This window comes from Gossypium arboreum, chromosome 11 (assembly GCF_025698485.1).
Source record: "Gossypium arboreum isolate Shixiya-1 chromosome 11, ASM2569848v2, whole genome shotgun sequence".
NCBI classification, from domain to species: Eukaryota; Viridiplantae; Streptophyta; class Magnoliopsida; order Malvales; family Malvaceae; genus Gossypium; species Gossypium arboreum.
This window is the reverse complement of record NC_069080.1, coordinates 3,781,144-3,802,691: the sequence shown is the minus strand read 5'-3', so window position 1 is coordinate 3,802,691 and position 21,548 is coordinate 3,781,144. Positions and strand designations below refer to the sequence as shown.

General features: G+C 29.1%; 4 protein-coding genes across 7 annotated transcripts; 3 read left to right on the top strand and 1 right to left on the bottom strand.

Moving 5' to 3' along the window:
• Window positions 1–919: 919 nt before the first annotated feature.
• LOC108477329 (uncharacterized) lies at window positions 920–4,791 on the top strand. Of its 2 annotated transcripts, XM_053021812.1 has the most exons (8): window positions 920–1,206; window positions 1,407–1,665; window positions 1,795–1,989; window positions 2,294–3,335; window positions 3,417–3,524; window positions 3,624–3,750; window positions 4,390–4,458; window positions 4,554–4,791. In XM_053021812.1, the coding sequence occupies exons 1-4, from the start codon at window positions 1,112–1,114 to the stop codon at window positions 2,687–2,689; spliced, it is 945 nt and encodes a 314-aa protein (XP_052877772.1). In that variant the 5' UTR covers window positions 920–1,111; the 3' UTR covers window positions 2,690–3,335; window positions 3,417–3,524; window positions 3,624–3,750; window positions 4,390–4,458; window positions 4,554–4,791. The 2 variants fall into 2 exon arrangements, with proteins under 2 accessions (XP_052877772.1, XP_017635324.1); XM_017779835.2 differs by having other exon boundaries at window positions 3,417–3,750.
• On the top strand, window positions 3,256–4,733 carry LOC108477330 (succinate dehydrogenase assembly factor 2, mitochondrial-like). The gene is made up of 5 exons (XM_053022403.1): window positions 3,256–3,335; window positions 3,417–3,549; window positions 3,646–3,750; window positions 4,390–4,458; window positions 4,554–4,733. The coding sequence occupies exons 1-5, from the start codon at window positions 3,256–3,258 to the stop codon at window positions 4,731–4,733; spliced, it is 567 nt and encodes a 188-aa protein (XP_052878363.1).
• A 227-nt stretch (window positions 4,792–5,018) lies between the features above and the next one.
• On the top strand, window positions 5,019–9,457 carry LOC108477244 (chromophore lyase CRL, chloroplastic-like). 2 transcript variants are annotated; one of them, XM_053021813.1, is made up of 10 exons: window positions 5,019–5,475; window positions 5,555–5,604; window positions 5,844–5,904; window positions 5,989–6,024; window positions 6,197–6,247; window positions 6,426–6,518; window positions 6,844–6,948; window positions 7,145–7,237; window positions 7,354–7,414; window positions 9,216–9,457. In XM_053021813.1, the coding sequence occupies exons 1-10, from the start codon at window positions 5,308–5,310 to the stop codon at window positions 9,356–9,358; spliced, it is 861 nt and encodes a 286-aa protein (XP_052877773.1). In that variant the 5' UTR covers window positions 5,019–5,307; the 3' UTR covers window positions 9,359–9,457. The 2 variants fall into 2 exon arrangements, with proteins under 2 accessions (XP_052877773.1, XP_017635225.1); XM_017779736.2 differs by lacking the exon at window positions 9,216–9,457 and having other exon boundaries at window positions 5,021–5,475; window positions 7,354–7,726.
• Window positions 9,458–13,495: 4,038 nt separating this feature from the next.
• On the bottom strand, window positions 13,496–15,763 carry LOC108478581 (ethylene-responsive transcription factor ERF114-like). 2 transcript variants are annotated; one of them, XM_017781043.2, is made up of 3 exons: window positions 15,595–15,763; window positions 15,149–15,434; window positions 13,496–14,227 (listed from the first exon to the last, which is right to left on the bottom strand). In XM_017781043.2, exons 2-3 carry the CDS (start codon window positions 15,261–15,263, stop codon window positions 13,686–13,688), a joined length of 657 nt encoding a protein of 218 aa, XP_017636532.1. In that variant the 5' UTR covers window positions 15,264–15,434; window positions 15,595–15,763; the 3' UTR covers window positions 13,496–13,685. The 2 variants fall into 2 exon arrangements, with proteins under 2 accessions (XP_017636532.1, XP_017636535.1); XM_017781046.2 differs by having other exon boundaries at window positions 15,599–15,763.
• Between the last annotated feature and the right edge of the window lie 5,785 nt (window positions 15,764–21,548).

Below are 21,548 nucleotides of genomic sequence, written 5' to 3'. Positions count from 1 at the left end.
AATTCACCATCTTTTGGTGTTTTCAGGCCTAATATAGTGACAATGAATATTTTAACTCTACAAACTTTTAATTTTACAAGTGGGTTATATTTATAAAAAAAAACTAATTAAATAGGATATTTGATAGCTTGATTTATATGTGATTCATAATAATCCTACTTAACATTATACAATAATTATTCTAGAAAACCATTATGCATTAATTGACCTTGTTTTTATTAACATAATCTCAAATTTTCAAATATATTTTATCAACCACTAATTGCAAGTAGTTATATATATATATATATATATATATGTGTGTGTTCACTATTAGCATTAATTCCAAGGGATCAAGTTTAAGTTTAAGATTCAATTCTTGTGAAACCTTTCCTTATTCAATTTAAAAGTATAAAAATTAGCAATTAAATTAATTGTAAGAAATAAAAATTTTTAAATAAAATTGTGATGGTTCATCAACTTGTTACATTCTACTAAAGATTAACATAAATAATTTATGTTTAAATTTAAACAATATATAGCAATTATTTTGTCTATTGAGTCTATTTGCATAGCAACTAATCTGTACCACATTCAGAAATACGACTTAAAAACCTTAAAATATTGATCTAATTTATAAAAATTTTAAAATTAATATTCCACTTTAATTTATAGAATTTGGTCATCATTCTTTACAAAAACTAAAAATTAATTTATATTTCAACCACAATTTTTTGCTAATTTGCAGAACTGATATTTTTGCTAACTTCTTACGTATAATTTGCTCAAATCAATGACAAAGTTTAACAGTGTTCGCCAATTTGTTGAGCTTTTAAGTTTGAGGACCAAATTATAACAAATTAAAATGGAAAAACTAATTTCTTAAATTTGGTAAAGTATAGGGATTAAATTAAGAATTACACCTAAAACATTCGACAACCAAGAACCAACTCCAAAGTTTAGAGAGACCAGACAAGTAATCAGCCGTCACAACCAGGTTTCAGTCCAATAACTTTACTAGACCTTATTATTTGCGTTTCAGCTCCGTGCATCGATTCACTTGCTCCTTCTCCATTTTGACTCGTCACCTCAAAATTGCCCCCCACCTGAAAGACAGAGCAAACACTAGGATATGTCAGGGAAAAAGGAAAGAAACAAGGAGAGAAGAGAAAAGAGACTCCAAGAGATTTCACTTCTCAGGACCATTCCTTATTCTGATCATCAAAGGTACTTCCTTTCTTTCTTTCCCTCAAACCCTTTTTTTCCCTTTGATTTTGGTAATCACCCAGATTGGTATTTCAACATTGTAGGGGAAAATAATTAGATTGTTTTTGTATATTTTGATCGAAATCCCCATGTTACTTTGATTTAGAACAATTCGAATGATAATAGCTGAATAGAGGAATTTCTTTTGTTTCATTTTTCAGGTGGTGGTCACAAGAAACTGTTGCAGTTGTAACTGGTGCTAATAGAGGAATCGGGTTTGAGATTGCAAGACAACTTGCCGGGCATGGATTGACAGTAATACTAACATCAAGGAACATTAGTGTCGGCATTGAAGCAACCAAGGCCTTACAAGAAGGGGGTTTCAGTTATGATGTTCATCAGCTTGATATCTTGGATGGTGAATCAATTTCAGCGTTTGTTGAATGGATAAAACAAAAATACGGTGGCATTGATATCCTGGTAAGGTGAAAACTCATTAATATTTCAGGTTTTTATTGTTTATTGCTTTCTGTTTTATTATAATTTAGCTTAGCTTAGTGCTTTGGCCAACCTTTTGCATTGTTTTACTTTTGACGTTTATATTTGCAGGTGAATAATGCAGGTGTTAACTTCAACCTCGGGTTCGATAATTCTGTGGAATTCGCACGACAGGTAGTTGACACCAATTATTATGGCACTAAAAATATGATTAAAGCAATGATACCAGTAATGAAACCTTCCGCTGCTAGTGCTCGTATCGTTAATGTAAGCTCACGGCTAGGCAGACTAAACGGCCGCCGCAATGTAAGTAAATAATTTTCTTCCTTTATCTACAGGATCAACCCACTTTTTTTTTTTTTTTAGAATTAAGGTCTTTAATGATTTCTTAATGCAACGATTAGTGGGTCTCTAATGTGAGTAAATATGGTCACTTCCTTCCTGAATCTTTTGATTCTGGCTCTGCTCTGCTTCTTCTAGCATAGCTATGTGACCGTGCACATCTACAGAAAAATGCATATATTTTAACCATTGTGAATAAGACTAAGGATTGCCATGTATTTGATTTTTTGTATACTTCGAACTAAATTTAGGCTCTTTTTTTTGGCAGAGAATTCAAGATGCAACTTTGAGAGAAAAACTAACTAATTTGGAAACTCTCTCAGAGGAATTGATTGATAAAACAGTGTCTAGTTTCTTACAACAAGTTGAAGATGAAACTTGGCAATCAGGTGGATGGCCTCAAACATTCACTGATTACTCTGTATCTAAACTTGCTGTCAATGCTTACACCAGATTGGTGGCCAAAGAACTATGCGATCGACCACAAGGCGAAAAGATATATATCAACTGTTATTGTCCAGGATGGGTGAAGACTGCAATGACAGGTTGGGCAGGCAATATTTCTCCTGAGGTTGCAGCTGACACTGGAGTCTGGCTTGCTTTGCTTTCTGACCAAGCAATAACTGGAAAGTTTTTTGCAGAGAGACGAGAAATCAACTTTTGAGTAAATCAAGTTTTGCATTGTAGAGTAAAAAATTTGTTCTATTCTTGAAGATTCGAGGAAACAGTTGAAAGTAACTTGTTTTAGAAGCAATTTGGCCCATACGTAGCACCAAACTAAACCCGAACATATGAATCAATGCTGCTTTCTGTCAAACCTTAAAAGACCCAAGTATAATTGCCTCCACTCTTATTCTCTTTTTTAGTATTTGTTGTTGATTTTTTAATGAAAAATTATACACATTTGCAGGGAGCAAACATTACCTGGAATTCTATAATAATGTTTTTGAAATCAAAATATGTTTATTCTTTGGATAACCCAAACATTGAAAACAATCGAAATCTAAAATGATTTAAATCCAAATTATACTTTTCCCATTTCTGGACTGCATTCAATTCATTCGGTCCTGAGATATTTTGAAGTTTCATGTGATCCAAGATCACTGCAATGCCATCGTCAGTAGAGTTCCCGGGCTGATTATTTGTCTTATGAAGGCCCACGATTTTCACCTCAGTCTCTTGTATCTGTATGTAGTTTCTTCCCTTTCTCCATAATAGTTCCTCAAGCCAATGCTCAGAAGAGCTCTTCTCAACGCCCAACGACTTGTTAAATCCTCCACCATTGCCAACCGGACCACGACCATTTTCAGGTACAGATCAACTTTTTATTTTTCTTTTCACCTTCATCTGTTTTTTTTTTTTTGCTTGAAAACATTTCGCTTTCTTATCAGGCCACAATATGGTTGGGTTTCAAGATTCTCATCCACCAATATTAGTAACGCTCAGTCATTAGAAATGGACCTTTCAACCGAAGAAAGCAAAAGGCGTCTGTTTAACATGTTAATATTTTCAATTTCCTTTTGGGTACTTTTTCTGGTTCTAGTCATAAGAAATTTAACTACCGTTTTGATGGGTTCTTCCTTTCTTCCTTTCAATAGATTGTTATAAGAAATTTAACAGAGAGGATTTTTGGAGCTGGATTTGGTTCTGGGAAAATGGGTGGAGGAACATATCTACTCCATGGATGAAAATGGAATTAAAGCTCTAGTTCATGTCCTTGATTTGGTATTCTCTGTTCTTGAAAATGTTAATTGTTGGTTGGCCACTATAACTTACAAGCCAAATTTACATGCATTAAGCTCTTGCTTGTGGTGGATGATATTATGTATTCATGGTGGTTGAGCAATATAATATAATTAAAGAATTCTTGACTTCTAATGCTTTTTCTAAACAATTTAAGTATGAAAGATTCTTAATCTAGGTTACTGTTTACTGTTTTCAGTTGTCTTTCCCTGGTTGATTTAAATTTAGAGCCTATCGTTATGGAATTTTGATTTTTAAGTCTTTTAATGTCATGTAATGATACTCGGTTCCTTTGGTTAAACATGTACTGTTAAGGTTATCTGCATACAAATCCAGGTCCCATATCTGGTAATCTTCTCCTGTTATCAATAATAAGCCCTTACCTGGCCGAGTTAACTCAGTCAGCTGTTGATCATTGCTTTTTACCAATCATGGCCTGTTGCAATTCTATCTAGTCTTATCAGCAACCAGTTTTTGGCTTATAAATTAATTATTAAGCTCGACCCTTCACTCATCAATTTAATCCTTTGCTTGTTGATAACATGCACATGTTCACATAAAGCTTTGCATAAAGTCCAAATGTGTCAATTTGTCTTAGTGTTTTACATGTATCCTCTGTAGGAAAACCCAGACCTCCGGAGATGGCTAACAGGCCAAGAACGACCGCCTGAAGCAGTGAGTGGTAATCCGGTGAGACACGAGCTAAAGCATATACAAAAGTTGCATTCTTGTTTGTCATATGACCCTATGTTACTTATATGGGGTTTTGGGTGTATACTGTATAGGTCTTCTCCGCAGTACAAGGGAAGGTGTTGAAAAACCTGAACCATTCAGCTCCCGAGACACGAGCAACTCCTGGTCAGCCATGTGTGAGAGGATGGGATGATTTTCAGAAAGGTCACGATGTCCCTATCACCGGCGGTGAAAAGTTTTTATGGCGAAATCTCAATTCCATTTTGGAATAAAAATATTTTTTACTTTGTATTAATATCTTGAACAATAAAATAGACTTTTGAGGTCAAATGGATACTAACATGAGCTTGAAATTTTTTGAAGTCAGACCATAATCCATCTTCACCTATTAACAACTCTATAACTATATCAATAAATCTAATCAAGATTATTTTACGTATCATTTTCAAAATTAGAGGAAAAAATTAAAGTTGCTTGAAATCGAATCTAGACTTTCTACGTACAATATAATATTTTTGCCACCATGTTGGGATATCTAAAATATTAAATAAACTCAAATAGAAGGTCTAATAATGCAAAGCTGTGAAAAATAAAAGGGGTTGCGTGGCAAACGCTGACAATAGCAGTAGTACCCGATACCCGAAACTTCAATCCCCCAATCCGTTTCATTTCACTTGAGAAGAAATAAAAAAGCTTGGAGTCCCTCCCCCTTTCCTTTATCACAAAAATTTTTAGTTTTTGCTCTGCTTTTATTTCTGAAAAAGGAAGAGGAATAATAAGATGGTGGATGTTTGGATGAGGTGAGAAGATTAAGGAATTAATTACAAATAAATATATAAAAATTATATGGGAAGGGATTCAGAGTCGGACTCGAATGGATGGAGTCGAGCTCGAGGTTTGGTAGTGAAGACGCTGGTGTTAATTGGAGGCGCCCTTTTGCTCAAGAGGTTTACCAAATCCACCACTCGTTGGGACCACGCTAGAATCGTTGCTCGTTCTCTTAGCGGCGAAAAGGTACTTCAATTCTTTCTTCTTCTTTTTTTTAATTTTAATTTGATTGCATTTCATCTCAATTCCTGTTTTTTTATGGTAGTTCTCGCTGGAGCAAGCCTACAGAAATCCAGATAGTTACTTCAACATCAGGTACTATTCTTCTTCTTCTTCTTTTTTAAATTTACCGTATACAGGAAAAAAAATAGAATATAATTTTAAGTTTTTAACCCTTTTACTTTTCTAAATTGTGGGGAAGTTAATTATAGTTTACTTGTTTGTTTGATTATTAGTTTAGCTTATGATTTATGTTATTTCCAGCAATGGGTATTTGCCAATTGCTAGTTTTTCTTTTTAAATACTGCTAAAATTAAGAAATTTTATCATTGTAGAGCACTTACTTGCCCAGCAACGGAGATGGTGGATGGTTCAAATGTTTTATATTTCGAACAGGTTTGCCAAGGCACTTCCAGTTGAATCTTTCTGCTTTTGAATTTTCAGATATCCATGTAATAGTTTTCACTTTTTATGGGTTAGGCATTTTGGAGGACTCCCCAGAAACCTTTTCGGCAGGTAAATTTATGTTGCACAAAGGATAAAGGATACACTGAACACACAATCTATGCTAATGGAAGTTTTAATAAAAATTCGGGCTTTTATTCTTCACATATTTCCTTTGATCTCTCTACGCTTTTCAGCGGAATGCCTTTACATCGTACTATTCTGACTGTATTTTTGGTTGCAGAGGTTTTTCATGGTGAAGCCTTGTCCAAAGGATTTGAAATGTGATGTTGAGGTTTGTATCTGCTCTGCTTTACAATAAGATTGTTGAGTAATCTCGATTATGATCACTGTATTCACGATAACAATCTGCTTTATAATTATGTACATGTTTATTTGATCACCTATTACCTTCAACAATGCCTTTGGAGCTAGTTGGCCTTTTGATTTCTACTTTTATCTAATGGGCACAGGTAAGTTCTTACGCAATTAGAGATGCAGATGAATACAAGAATTTCTGCGATCGTCCAAGGGATCAACGCCCACTACCTGAAGAAGTTATTGATGTAAGTGTTTTCACATTATTCTCTTTTGTGCATGGCATGTATATGATTTCTCTGATTTTTCATTTGCAGTTTGAAGATTTCTCCGCTTCCGATGTGCATGTTGCTTGTGTTGGCTGTTCCTATCTTCTCATAGCTTATTATGCTTTGGTTTTAAAAAAAATGTTAATCAACTTTCTTTTCTTTTGATAGCTATTAAGTGGTTAATGATCATTTGTAATTTGAGAATAAGAATTTTCCTGTTTAAATTTAAGTTGAATCCCTAGATTTGGCCATTTTGATAACTATAATTTCTTGTTCTGTTAATAACATCATGTGATATGAACAGGATATTGCTGAACATCTGACAACTATATATCTCAAACGCTGTGAGAGGGGGAAACGCTGTTTATACGAAGGTTCAACTCCACCAGGTGGATTCCCAAATTCATGGGTACTATACTCACCATTAAATCCTGTTCTCATTTTGTCGACTTATTTTGTTGCCAACCTTGCAAGTTTGAGAACATGATTTATCTTGTATTGCTGCAGTGGATGATGATTTATGAAGTAGTCAGTACAGAGTTTTCTATTGCAACGAATGATGTTTCACGTTTTTCTATTTTTTTCTTTTTGTGCGTTCTTTCCAGAATGGAGCAGCATTCTGCACTTCAGAACTTACAATTTTGAAGAACAATGAGATACATACCTGGGATAGGGGTTATGACGACGATGGAAATCAGGTCGTTCTTCACGGTCTTCTACAACTCGTAGTATTACAATTCTCCTTATTTTGCTAAACAATTGGTTGGAACCCTTCATTGAATGTGCTTTATATGTAATATTTGTTTGTTAACAGGTTTGGGGAGTGAAGGAAGGTCCTTATGAATTCAAGCCTGCACCCGCCTCTAGTTTCAATGGTATGTTTTCACCACTAAATTTTGCCCCTTCACAGCCAATGGAGAAAAGGATAGAGGGATCGTTTGTCTTGCAAGAATGATTCATGGTTATATATAAATATATATGGTCATAGTCTGTAAAATTTTAACTCCTTTCCATAATCTTGAGTGAAGACCCTTGGCTTTTCTCTTGGCTATATTTTTTTTTTTGGGTGCAATTTTCTGGGTTTTTTTTGTCATTAATTTACAGATACAAGATAGATTATGCAGTACATGTAACACTGAAATCTCTGGTACAGGGTTAAACCCAGGGTATAAATGAGCTTAACCAAACTCAAGTTTTAAGTAGTCCAAGCTCAATTCAAAGTTTGAATCTAGAAGTTTAGTTCTAGATCAACTTTAAGTTTTGAAGTCTAAGCTTGATTCAAGATAACAATCCATAATCAACAACATATGATTTATAGGTTTCCTATCTCAAAACTAGTCAAAATTATGATTTTATAAACCAAAGATTATCAGGGATTAAACTGTAAGGATCTTCACTTTTTAGTAATACCGACATATTCTACAATCCATAATCAACGTTATAGACACGTTGCTTCTTACCCCAAAATATATGTTTTGAAAAACTCTTATTTAAAAATAATTTTGTCCCCCACAGATACGATGAATTATGGTAAAAAAAAATAGTGAAAAGATATTTGGTATATTACTGGTAGGGTTTTTAAACTTCATAGATAATGTTAGAGAGTTGACAAGCGTCTTATAAAAATATAGTAAAATATTTAAAATAAATATTTTTTAAAAATAATACATGTTTTGATCAGAAAAATTGAAACATATATCAAAATTTTAAGGAATGAAAAAATACTGTCAATACACTAAATATTCACTCATATATATTATATAAAACTTTTATTTATAAAAATCAAATGAACATAAAATATTTAAACCCTAGAAGCTAATAATCATAACATCCCTGCTCATAAAAATATAAGTTAATGGTTTAAATCTGTAAGTCTGAAATCAAAAACCCGAATTATTTTTGCTGTAGTCAATGAACCCAATTTTGCTCTAATCCAGAGCCCATTAAGTTCAACAAAACGGAGCCCAATTTATGTTCCAATTCTGGGTCCCCCAAATTTTCCATTTTTACACAATTTCATTCACTGTGTTCAAAAATCCTAAGAACCATCCTATTTTTTCTATTATAAAAAAAAAAACCCCAGTGAACATGGCACTTTAAAATAGGTCACATCAACTTAATCAATATAATTAGTAAAAAAAAATTAAACTAAAAATACATATTTTAAAGTTGTTGATGGAGATTATCACTAGTGTTCCATGAGGCCTGGAGAAGGATGATGGTTCGGGGACCCAGAGTAGGGGATGATATCTACCTTCATTCGTATCTACAAGTTGTGAATGGCTAAACCCGTAAAAAAAAATATGTATAATATAAGGACCATTTATAGAATTTCACCATTTTTCATTTTTCTTTGGTGGATAACATTTTGTGGAAGACTTTGTGTTAAAGCAGAATGGATTATAATCACTAAATGTCTGTTGACAAACTTTAGAAACGCGTTGGCGTCTATTGACTAGACCCAATAATTTTGATCCACAACAGGTTTTAACTCTATTTCCATGTTTCTAGAAATAATTGACTTTCCACCCAGATCTCAATTTCACAATTTTATAATAAATAAATAATGGGTTTTCTCAAATTTATTTTTTGATATTTGTTTAAAAGAAATTTGGCCTTTTATGGAAATAAAATTAGAATAATTGGTGGTATGACCCATTGGGTTTTTTGATGTAGAAATGCAGGGATATACAGTTTTGGATTTTGCAATATGTAGGAGAATGAAGGTAACGCAGCGTCTTGCAAATGTATATCAAAGTCAACTATTAATTTCGAATTACCCAAAAAGGAAGAGGGAATATGTGGCGACAGCCGCATAGTTTGACACCTATTCTATAATTCTCCATAATTCAGCTGTAAACAACTGTTTATATAGCACTTTTTCAATATATATATATATATATAATACTTAAAACTAATCGTTATCTCTTTTAACTTTTAAATAAGATAATAAATATAATTTAATGCACTCAAATTAAAGATGTTTATAGGACGAGTTGCTTAAAAAATAAAAGGGTTCAGATAAAAATATAGGATTAAAAAAAAAAGACCCGTTTAAAAAATGAATTAGGCATCAAGTAAGCTTTTTGGCCCGAGTCTAGTTCGGCTTAGCCTGAATTTTCAATAAAAAAATCATTGGTATTTTTGTTGTTGTTTTCTCACTTTTTGCCATTGTTTTACTACCATTTCATTATTATGTTCCTATTATTTTGTTGTTAATATTGGGATATTGTACAACACTTGTTTTATCGGTAATCTTGCTACTATTTTAGAGACATATACTTGTTAAGTTACACTTATCTTAATATTATTTAAATATATAGATTTTTTAAAAATTTATTTTTAATCTGTTAGAAAACATTTATTTTAATAATTTTAGTGTATTTAATGTATTATATTTTTTAAAAAATTTATACAAAAAATAAAATTTTAAAAAATTAAAAAGGGAGTCATGCCGGAGTTTTAGTATTTTATATTAGTCGGGTTTGGTAAAAAATTTAGACCCATTTTTTAGTTGAGCCTAAATTTTTGTTAGGGCCCGACCTTAGACAACTCTAGCTCGAACCCACAACCCCTTCCTACATTGATAACAATATCGATACCAACCGAGCTAAGACTCAATTCCCATTTAGTATAATTTTTTAATTCATTTGAGACTTGAATTAAATTTACTTTTTTACTAAAAAAATATAGAACAATTTTAAGAAGATTTGGTTTAAACATCAATGTACTTTTTACAAAGAGACCAATCACGCGTGTTTTGTTTTTATAATTAATAGGAAAACGTTACAAGTTTTCAAATGAAATGAACTCCTTTTAGTCATTTTCAAGGGGCTTTTTTGTCTTGACATTGTATACGAATTATTTTGTTTTTATTTGTATCATTGGTAAAAAAAAAAAAAAAAAGCAATTTGAGGTTATAAATATTGATTATATATATTAGGTTAATAATCATGCAATGTTTCAAAAGTCTTCTTGAAGGACTTAATGATTAATTTTAAAATAAAAATACTAGTTGCTTTAAAGTTCTCAAAAAAAAAAAAAGGATGTAACTATATTAATATTAATTGGATAGAAATATTATTATTTTATTATTCTCAATCCCTTCTTACAAGTAGTTTTGTCTTTTAGTTAGTATACCATTTATAGTATGTTATTTTATTTAATATATAGTTAATTGTTTGTGTCAAGATATTCATATATTTATATTATGTTATTTTTTATTTCATTTCATGTTTATTTATTTTCTCCTATCTCATTTCAGCATATATTTTTGTATTAGCTTGTTAACTTAATTTAATTTAATTTTATAAATTCATTCACTTAAATTATTAAAATTCTTAAAAACATTCAAGTGGTTTTTTTTATAATAATTCAACTTAAAACAGGGTTAAATTTAGGGGTTAGTAGGACCATGCCCCTCTAAAATAAAAAATTATATTTTGACCTTTTAAAATTTTAAATTAGTAAATATAAAACTACACTTTTACCCATTAAAAATGATAAAATTTTGATTTAGTCCTTCAAAATTATATTTTTACTATCATAAAAATTACAATTTAATTTCGTCCCCTAAAATAATTTTTAACTTTGCCCCTAGTACTTAACAAAATTTTATTTAAAATAATATTATATTTATAGCGCATCACAATCCGAGTGAAAAGTTATATAATAAATATATTTATTAAGATTTTAAATATAAGTCAATGGTAAAATTAATTATTTACCATGCATGATATTCTAGGTTCAAATCTCATTATGATTAAATTTTATTGATATATTATGTAAAAGATAAAATAACATATAAAAATATAGTTTAATTTGTATATGAGAAGGTATTTTAGTAATTTAATAATCGAGTTAGTACTCTATTAACTCGAGCCGCCAACTTAATAAAACATTTAACTTAAAATAAGTATAGACATTTAAAGTAATTGATGTCTAAATAAACTTATGAGTAAACTTTGTATATCTAACTAGTTAGGGAAAAAATTGAAATATAAAACTACTTGATTATTATTTTTATATTAATTTTAAATATATTTTAAAACTCAAATCCACTTATTCACTCTTTTTATAGTATGATATTTGACTTTATCATGATTTTTCTTAAACAATGTATTTAAATATTTAGGTTTACATATTCGCTTATGAATCTATTTGAGAATTGTACCTAATTAAAACAATTACCCTAAATTAAATTTATATAATTAACACAAATTTAATGAATAATTATTATTTAACCTAATTAAATTAAAATTTTATTATTAAATAAATAAAAAGCAAGGCCCCAGCATTACCGGGGTGATCAATGCTTGTTTTTCTTTAAAATTCTTAACATACAATTAAATTTTACATTAAAAACAAAAATACTTTAAGGTTTCCAATATTTAAATAGAAATTTTTTATTTAAATTTTTATAATTTATAAAATATTAAATAAATAATGATAAATTTGTATTTTAATTCTAAAAATAATAAAAATTGATTTAATTTTTAAAATTATAAATATATAGATTATTAAAATCATAAATTATATTTTTAGTATTATAAAATATATAATTTAATTACGACAAAAAATTTCCCTTACTCTGTCACTATATTTAATTACCCTAAAAAACTCATTACCAAAAATCTGAGTATAATTTATTTAATTCTAAGTTTGGCTGACTCATTGAAAATGATTCAGTCAAAATGTGAAAAATATTTTAATTAGCTAATGGCTAATAGTAATTATAATGGGTCAAAGTTTCTTGGCAGGATTCGGCTAGAAAGCGTGTCGGCCCATATAAAAGCCCGCCGTATTAATAGCAGTCATGGCCACATTGGGTGGACCACCCTATTTAATTTGTTTTTCATAATTATATTTTTGACCATTTCTATTATTTCTCTTTCTATCATTATACTATAATTTGTACGTGATTGCTTCCTTATCCGTTTATATATATTAGGCAATCATAATATCTAAAATATATTTCACCATATAATGTTTTATGTTTTACAATTTTTAAAAATATTTTTCATGTTTTTTTAAGAAGAATTATAAATTAAGCACTTAACTCTTTTACTTAGTAAGCTCAGTTTAATATTATTTATTAAAAGTGTTTTAAGAAAAAATAGGAGAAATTAAAATTTTCAACTTTTAAAAAAGTATTTTTAGGCTAATATTTGGTTTGAGAAAAGCACATTTTTTCTCTTAAAATGTAGCTTGTTTAATAATATTTTATCCCAAAAGTATTTTTTTCTCAAAAATACTTTTTAAAAACAATACTAAATTGACCCTTAATCAAATTCTCAAACTGTATCAACTTGACATACAAGCAAGGCGAATCTAGGGGGTTGGCAGCAGCCTTGGTCTCTCCTAAAATGAAAAATTGTTATTTAGGCCTTTTAAATTTTTTTAAAATTTTAAATTAGTAAAAGTAAAATTAAACTTTGGCACTTCTAAAATTATAAAAATTTGATTTAATACTTTAAAAATTATAAAGATATAGAATATTAAAATTAAAATTTTATTCGTCCCTAAAAAGTTTTTTGACTTCGACCTTAGGTACAAGTATCATATAATTAATTTTTATCTCTTATATGAATATAAAGAAATACAAAAAAGTAAGATTTAAGGGTTACTTGATCTACTTTCAAATTTGTAAATACTGTTATTCGAATTTAACACTCATCGGTATCACATCTTAATTAAAAAATATTGTATTGCATGAACTAACAAACCTAAAATATGGATTCTAACCCACAGGAATTTAACCCCACAGATTTCTTGCATGCTAAGAAACTAAAGCTAATGCACTCTTTCGACCATAGTATCTTGAGGATATTATTCTTAATTTCCAACTATTTCCACTTTATTATTCTTTTCCAAGTTCTAAGAATATATATTATTTCCTTCAAAGAGAGCTAGTAATAAGGTGCAGGAACACTTCTATAATTGGAAACACCTAAAAATTTCATCAAAACCAACTGAAATTGATAGCTGAAAACTTGAAAAAAGAAACCAAGAGTTGATTATTAAGGGGTTTTAAACAAAAAAAGCATTAACGAAAATAAATGAAAGCAAAAGAGAAATCCAAAACAGATAATTGTGGACAGTTTAATTTGTTTCCCAAATTATAAAGTAAACCTGAAACCGACTAAACTATTCTCTTGAATAGTAATAATCGTAACATTGTCTCTTATTCTTCGGAGGATCCGAACTCGGTGATGAACCACCAATATTCTTCAGCAAAAACCCACCCAAGTCCTCTTGTTGTAGCTTAGATGTTAATGTTGTGGAAGATGAAGATGAAGATAGAGTTGTGGGATACTGTGAAGTAAAAGCTGGACGGCTGACAGCTTCTCCACCATTGCTTCCGCCGCTAAGAAGCTGATCATCAGATATATTGGGAAACGTTGGTTGAGAATGTCGTGGTGGAAGAGGCGGCGGCACCCGTTCCACTACATGGCTAATTGTGAGATAACCTGATCCCGAACTTCGTTGAACTCTTTCAGGGAAGTTAAGCTTTGCTTTGCTTCCTTTAAACCTAAGAGCAGCTTCATCATAAGCTATGGCAGCGGCTTCAGCTGTGGCAAAGGTTCCAAGCCAAACGCGAGCAGCCTTATTTGGGTCTCTTATCTCAGCCGCCCATTTGCCCCATGGCCTTTGCCTAACTCCTCTATAATGTATTCTCCTCACGTTCCCTTAAACAAAATCTTATTATTATTTTAATTAAGGATTAAACTAACAAATTAATCAGACGATAATTTTTTTACATGTGCTTTTTCCTTTTCTTTTTTTGTTTGTTTGCGTTTTGTAAAATGTTAAAAAGAATCAAAGAATAACTTCACATTCACGCATTTTACAAATAAACAAAAAAAGAAAAAGAAAAAAGAAAGACGATATATGCTAAGTTATGACATGAATAACGACTGTAATATGAAATCTTCCACCAACCATAGCCGCAAAGGAAGAAAGGAAGAGCACAAAAAAAAGACATTTGAAACAGTTGGAGGAATTTATAACTTGATACATAAATTTTGATCTTTATTAAATTTGATTTTATTAAAATATATACACAAAAAAATTGATTACGATTTAACTATACATATTTAAAAATTAAATACATCATTTTCTTTTATATTAAACAAGCATAATCATTAGTTTATACAATATGTAAAGTTAAAATGATATTATATCTATGTCTATTCTAATAAATTGTTAAATTGAATCAATTTTTATATATAAAATTACCCAAATTTGTAGTTCATGCATTACACATTTTTCAAAGTTTATGTATCCCGGTATAGAAACATAAAGACAACAAACTTTAACTGCAGAAATTTAGCTTTAATTGTTATGGGAGCAAATTAACTTTCATACTTTCTTAAAAACACAAACAAAAAAAGCAAGAAATATATAAATATAGGCTTAGATAACCTGCAATCATTTGAAATCTTTCTCAATCATTAGTGTTTGTTTTCTTTCATTTTGCAGAAAAATATAAGCAATTAGGGTTTATGACGGTTACTTAATAGTAAATCAAATTAACGAAATAATAAGAAAGAGATCCAAATGGTAAAAAGCAAAATAACCCAAAAATAAATTTATATAAAGATATGTACCTTGAGGTTGATGTTGAGATTGGTATTGGTATTGATTATGGTGATGAAGTTGAACAAGTAGTGGATTATTATTATCATTATCGTTTCCAATAACGTGAGTTAGGGCTTGAATCATGGCGTTGGTGTCTTGTTGAGACCTAGCCGTGTAGAACTGAGGGGGTGCTTCCTCTTTCTCTTCCGATTCATGATCGGACGGCGGCAATGGCCTCTTCCCTTGTCTTAGATCCACCTTATGAATCTTTCACGATTCTCCCTCTGCTTTACCTGTTAATTTCTCTCTCTCTCTCTATATATATATATCATGCAAAATCGAAACAGCAGAAAAGCAATGATTATATATATGTAGTTTTTCTCGGCATAACTCAAAGCAATAAACATGGAAATGATTTGAAAAAATTGATTAAATCGATAAGAAAATAAAGGGGAAAGAAGGAACAAATATTTACAGACAAAAGATTAACACAAGGAGATGCCAAGAGCGGAGAAAGGTTCTGCTTAAGACTGAGTGTGAACAAAGGGATGAAGATAGCTGAAAATGCTGAAAAGCCTATCTACACACATATAATATATATGTATTTTCTCTCTCAAGAAAAATATAATCAAAATACATTTAGAAGGAATATGAAGAAATGGATGTTTAGATTTAAATATATCTTTGTCAAAGTTTTTTTTTTTTTTGAAAAAATATATTTTTAATTAATTTATGTCTACCACATGTCATATTAAGAGATTATTATGTGTCACTATCAGATTAGTCATTAGTGTCACGGAAGCACAAACTAAAAATATTAGTATAGAGGTTAAGGTAGTCATTACCGTATCAATGGACGCACTGTTTTTCTATTGAAACTGGTATGTATTGATACTGGTCTGTTTCAATGTACCGTTTTAGATTTACCGATTTTTTGAAAAATATTTAAATATGTCATATGAAGTAAATTAAATAATTTCAAATATAAAATTTTAATTGATTATATAAAATAAATTTCACAAATAAAATTTTATCATTTAACAAATTAAAAAAAACAAGGAAAAACAACATCCCTCGTTAAACTTAAAAATTATCCACAACATTATTTAAAAATTTACAATAAAATCCTCTCATATTAAATATATAAAATAAAAGTTTAATTAAAACATACACATAAAGTTATGTTGGTGAAGCTTTTAGGAATTTTGTGTTTTTTCCTTTAATTTATTTATTTATTAATTTTCATACTTAAATTTTAAATATGTTCCTTTACATTGGTTAATACAAAATTTTTGAAGTTGGTAAAAAAATAATAAATTTATCTATTTTTAATATTATTTATGCATTAACCTGTGCAATCGGAATTGGCCGAAACGAGTCGATGCAATCGGTACAGATTGAGATTTACGTTGGTGCAAAAAATAAAATCGGTAGTTCCGATTTATTATCGAATGGTGCCCATCGACTAGTGCAACTGAAACCTGTACAGAACCAACTATATTGGTGGAGGTACTAATTTTGATAATGAAATACAAATTCGAGCACCAAATAAATAAAAGTAATTCAGACACCAACTAAATATTTTTGAACAAATTTAGTGACAAATTACATATTAACCTCGCTTATAATAGCATTTGTTGTTTTAATTTTAAGTTAAAAAGTATATTATATTAGATATTTTATTGAAATAAAATCTTTAAAAGATTTTGATAAAAGAAACTGTTATATGTAGTAGGAACCACATCTTATTAGTTTTTCTTTCTTCCACATCTAATTATATATAAAACATATTTTGAAAGCTATATTTTGGAAAATTATAAAATATATATTTAAAAAAATAAAAGAATTTAATATCTTGAATTTTAAAAATTATTTCAAGGAATTAACTTTAATTCTTTTCTATCAGTTTCACAACTCAACAGTCAAAATGTTTATTAAATTGTAGATAGATATATAGTATAGAAAGTCAAGTGAAAATTAATATAGAATATAGAAATTCATTGCTTTACTTAAGCCTACATTTTATTTCTGTACTTCTGAGGTGATGAATTTGTACTAAAATCTAAAACTCCAATATTTGATTAAAAAATTTAAAAATATTTTAATCGAGTTTTTCAGATTTTTTGAATAAATAATTCGATTTTTCGAGTTTCGAGTCGAATTGAATTTTACAATTCAAATAACAAGTTCATTTAAATACTCATTAGGTCCCTGGTAGTTTCAAAATGTGCAAACTGGTCCATCTAAAAATCACAATAAATTCAAAATAGTCTTAAAAATTCAATATATTTATTTTTTAAATATAAATCTATATTCAAAAATTAAAGATTATACAAAAATATTAAAATCTTCTAAAATATATAAAATATTCAAATGTGTTTTTTAATTCAAAATAAAAATTTTGAGGCCTTAACAATTATCAAATTAAATTTATCATATTAATTATTATCTTTTTTTTCTTATTTTGTTTTAAAAGAAATTTTAAATATATATGATATTTATGTTCTTCAACTTTTTATTCATATTATCCAAAAATTTTAACATAACTAATTAACTTTTTTAAGTACTTAAACAAATTTATTTGACTTGACTTGACTTAACTTGAATAACTAAAAATTTTTAAGAAAAATTGAAACTAATTTTTTTGTGCTTAAATTTAGGAGATAATTCTTTTTAGGGTCGGAGTTGTTTTATAACGGAGTTAGTGTTAGGGTTTCAAATTTTTTAATTTTTTTGGGTTGGAATCGAAGGAAATCTCTAACACGACAGAGGTTATTAATGTCCAATCAATTCAAATTAATCAAAATAACTTCTGTTGATTTTAATAAATATTAAGTTATCATTTTCGTCTGATATCTATGCTAATATGATCGGTGATTATACAAAAGAGAAATTTTGAAACAATTAAAAGTCATCACTTGTCATTATTATTTATATTTACTTAAATTACATTAATTAATAGATAAATTGAGAAATTAAATTTATTTATATAAAATCTTTATATGAAAAATTTAAAATTTTATAATAATTATTTTATCTTTAATTAATTTAAATTAATATTATATAAATAACAAATATAAAATTTATTTCTTGTATATCACTTCCTAACTTTATTAAGGATTTTTTTAGTCAACGCACCATTTTTTTTACTTTAAAAATATTTTTTTTTTGTTTTTGTAAAGACAAAGAAAGAAATAATTTCTCCTGTTTACTCCGTCGACGAAGAATCAAATTATCACTATATTTATTCATTTTTCTACTTTTTCTTCCAAGTGCTTTTTTTCTACTAATTGGAGCTCTCCCTCTACCACACCATGGGGATGGTCTACAGAGTTCATAACTACTCCTCTTACTACAAGATGCTTACCTAGCTAACATTTAGATCAGGCTCTATCCAAATTTTTCTGGTTCACCCCAACATTTCCCACCTGTCTAACTGTTGCTGAGCAGTTTTTAGACATCAAACGGTCCACGTTCAAATCTACCTATTTTGCTAAATAATTTCTCATATGATATATATATGTGTGAAAAAAACACCTATTCCCTTCTATTTATTTATTTATTTATTTTTCACTTGTTTTTTTTCCTTTTTTTTTTCCATTTTATTTTTCTTCTTTCATGTTTTTTCTTTCCTTCTTCCCTACAACCATAGTCAACTCATGTCCCTCCATCACCAACAAACCTACAAAACTTGAAAAGCATCACAATTAGAGAACCAAGTGTTGTAGGCCAATTTTGGCCCAAATACAACCCAATTACCCAAACTCCTTAAAACCCAATACAAAACAGCCCAATATCTAACCCAAACCCGAATGGCCCACTACAACCCATTCCAACCTAATACCCACTCCAATTTCATCAGCCCAATACCTAAACATTAACCCATCAGACCCACTATCAAAACCCAAACTAACCTAAACAATTAAAACCCAACACCAGCCCAAAACAGTGAAGCCCGGTAGGCCCAAGATTCTAAAAAATTTTCTGGCGTCGTTGCCCTATGTGCACGACCACTCAGCCCCCACGCGAGCTGTCAGACCACTTCCTCCTCTGCCCGAGACCCGGCACTGCCCATACCATCTGACACTCCCACCACCAGCACCGGCCATGCCCTGCAAAAACAACAGACAAACAAAGCAGAAGCAAGAATAGCAAAAAAATAATAACAAAGTATGTAACAAAATAGGCTATAAAAGCCGAATAGAAAACTGAAATGGGTCTTCCTTTTTCTTCCTTGATTCTTCGTAAACATCGAAAGAAATTTATAGACTTCAATAAACAGACAATAGTGGTTGTTCAAACAAACGAGGAGTAAATGAAAAAGTTGCATTTTTTTCTCTTTATTTCTTTCGATTTTTGCATACATATATATATATACACATTTCTTTATTTTTTTTATTTAGTATAAACATAAAATTAGTACAAAAAAAGAATACAAAAAAATAAAAAAAAAAGTAGAATCGGCGAAGGTCTGGTGACGGACCGGTGACCGGCCCCTAAGCCGGAGCTCCCTCTCCCTCTCCCCTTCTCTCTTCTTCCTCTCCTTTTTTTTTTTCTTTCCCTCTCACCAAATGATTTTTTTTGGTTATTTTAGGCCTTATATAGCCCTCCAAAACGGCGTCATTTTGGGGGCTACACTTAAGCCCCAAAACGAAGTCGTTTTGGCCATACCCGACCCATCCGACTCGACCCGCTAGAGGATCCGCGTGTTTTCGTTTGAATGGGATATTTATGCGTGCAGTCCTTCCGCTTTTTTGATGCTTCGCAATTAAGTTTTTTATGGTTTTCAATTCGGCCCCATGATTTTTTGAGGTTATCAAATTAGTCCTGTCAATGCGCTGCGTTTAGAGGGAGTGGAAATATTGCTGTTTCGGTCCCCCAACGTTTCACGCGCTTACAATTAAGTCCCTTTTCTTTGTTTTTATTTCAAATTGGCCCCACAACTTTGTTTTTAATTTAATTTTAGTCCTTTTTTTCGTTTATTTTTATATCTTTATTAAATATCCTTGTTATTTTTATATTATTAGCATTGTTAGTATTACTATTATTATTATTATGTATTAGTATATATTTTTATTATGTACGTGTATACATATATATATTTTCATATTTAATATTTTTATTTCACTTTATTTTAATATTTTATTAATATTATGTTTGTTTCTTTTATATTCCAATGTTATCATCATCATCATTATTATTATTATTATTATTATTATTATTATTATTATTATTATTATTAGTTTATGCTTTGTTATATATTTATATATTTATAATACATATATATACTTGATATATTTGTATATACCTAGGTAATATTATTACTAGTTTTTTTAATACGTATATATTACCTAAATATTTTAGTATTATGTATATTCTTCATGTATTATATATATGTGTTCTTAATACTATACTTTATTTGTATCATGATTTTTATGTTGTCTTATTATATTTTAATATTATATTATATATTTATATATACATATATCTTTTATATATATTATCATGTATATATTTTAATATTATCAGTTATATATCTTTATACTATAGGATTTCTAATACTATTATTTATATATATATATGTGTATAAGTATGTGTATAGTGTACAAAATAGTTTTCTTATTATTATTATCACTTCTAAAGATGCATGTATTGTATATGTTCTATATATGTTATATATATTTTAATATTACTAGTTATATATAGTTCTTATACATTTCCAAGTACATATTTCTATACCATCTTATGTATATATATTTTAAATACTATATTGTATATATATATTTTCTTAGTACCACATTACGTATATATCACGTATATATTTATTTTTACCCGTATTGTATTTGTTATTAATTTTAATACATTTATTTTATCATACGTATATATATATACCTTCCTTATTTGTATCATTTGTGTATGTCGTATTATTGATTTTGTATTTATTATTTTCCCTATTGCTACTTATTATATTATTATTTGGTGTACATACATCTTTTACTATTATTAGTATAAATGTATTTTCCTTGTCCATAGTATTCCTAATATTATTGTATATGTTCAATTATACTATGTGTACTTGTATCTAGTACGTATATATTTAGTAATATTGCACATATATGTCTATTAGACATTATATTTTCATACATCATATATATATGTCATATATTATATTTTTGCATATTTATATGTTACCTTATATTATTATTACTAAATGTACTTTATATTTGTTCATGTTTGGTTTTATTTCTCTTTTAAATATTATTATTCTGTTTTGCTACTGCTCTAGTATTATGTTAACATTTTCATTGATAATGACATTGTTTGCATCTTTGATTTATTTTAAATTCTTATTTCATGAATATCTTTTATGTTTTAATTACTAATCGAGGCAATATATCGATTTAACATTAAGTCGTAAATTTCATCGCT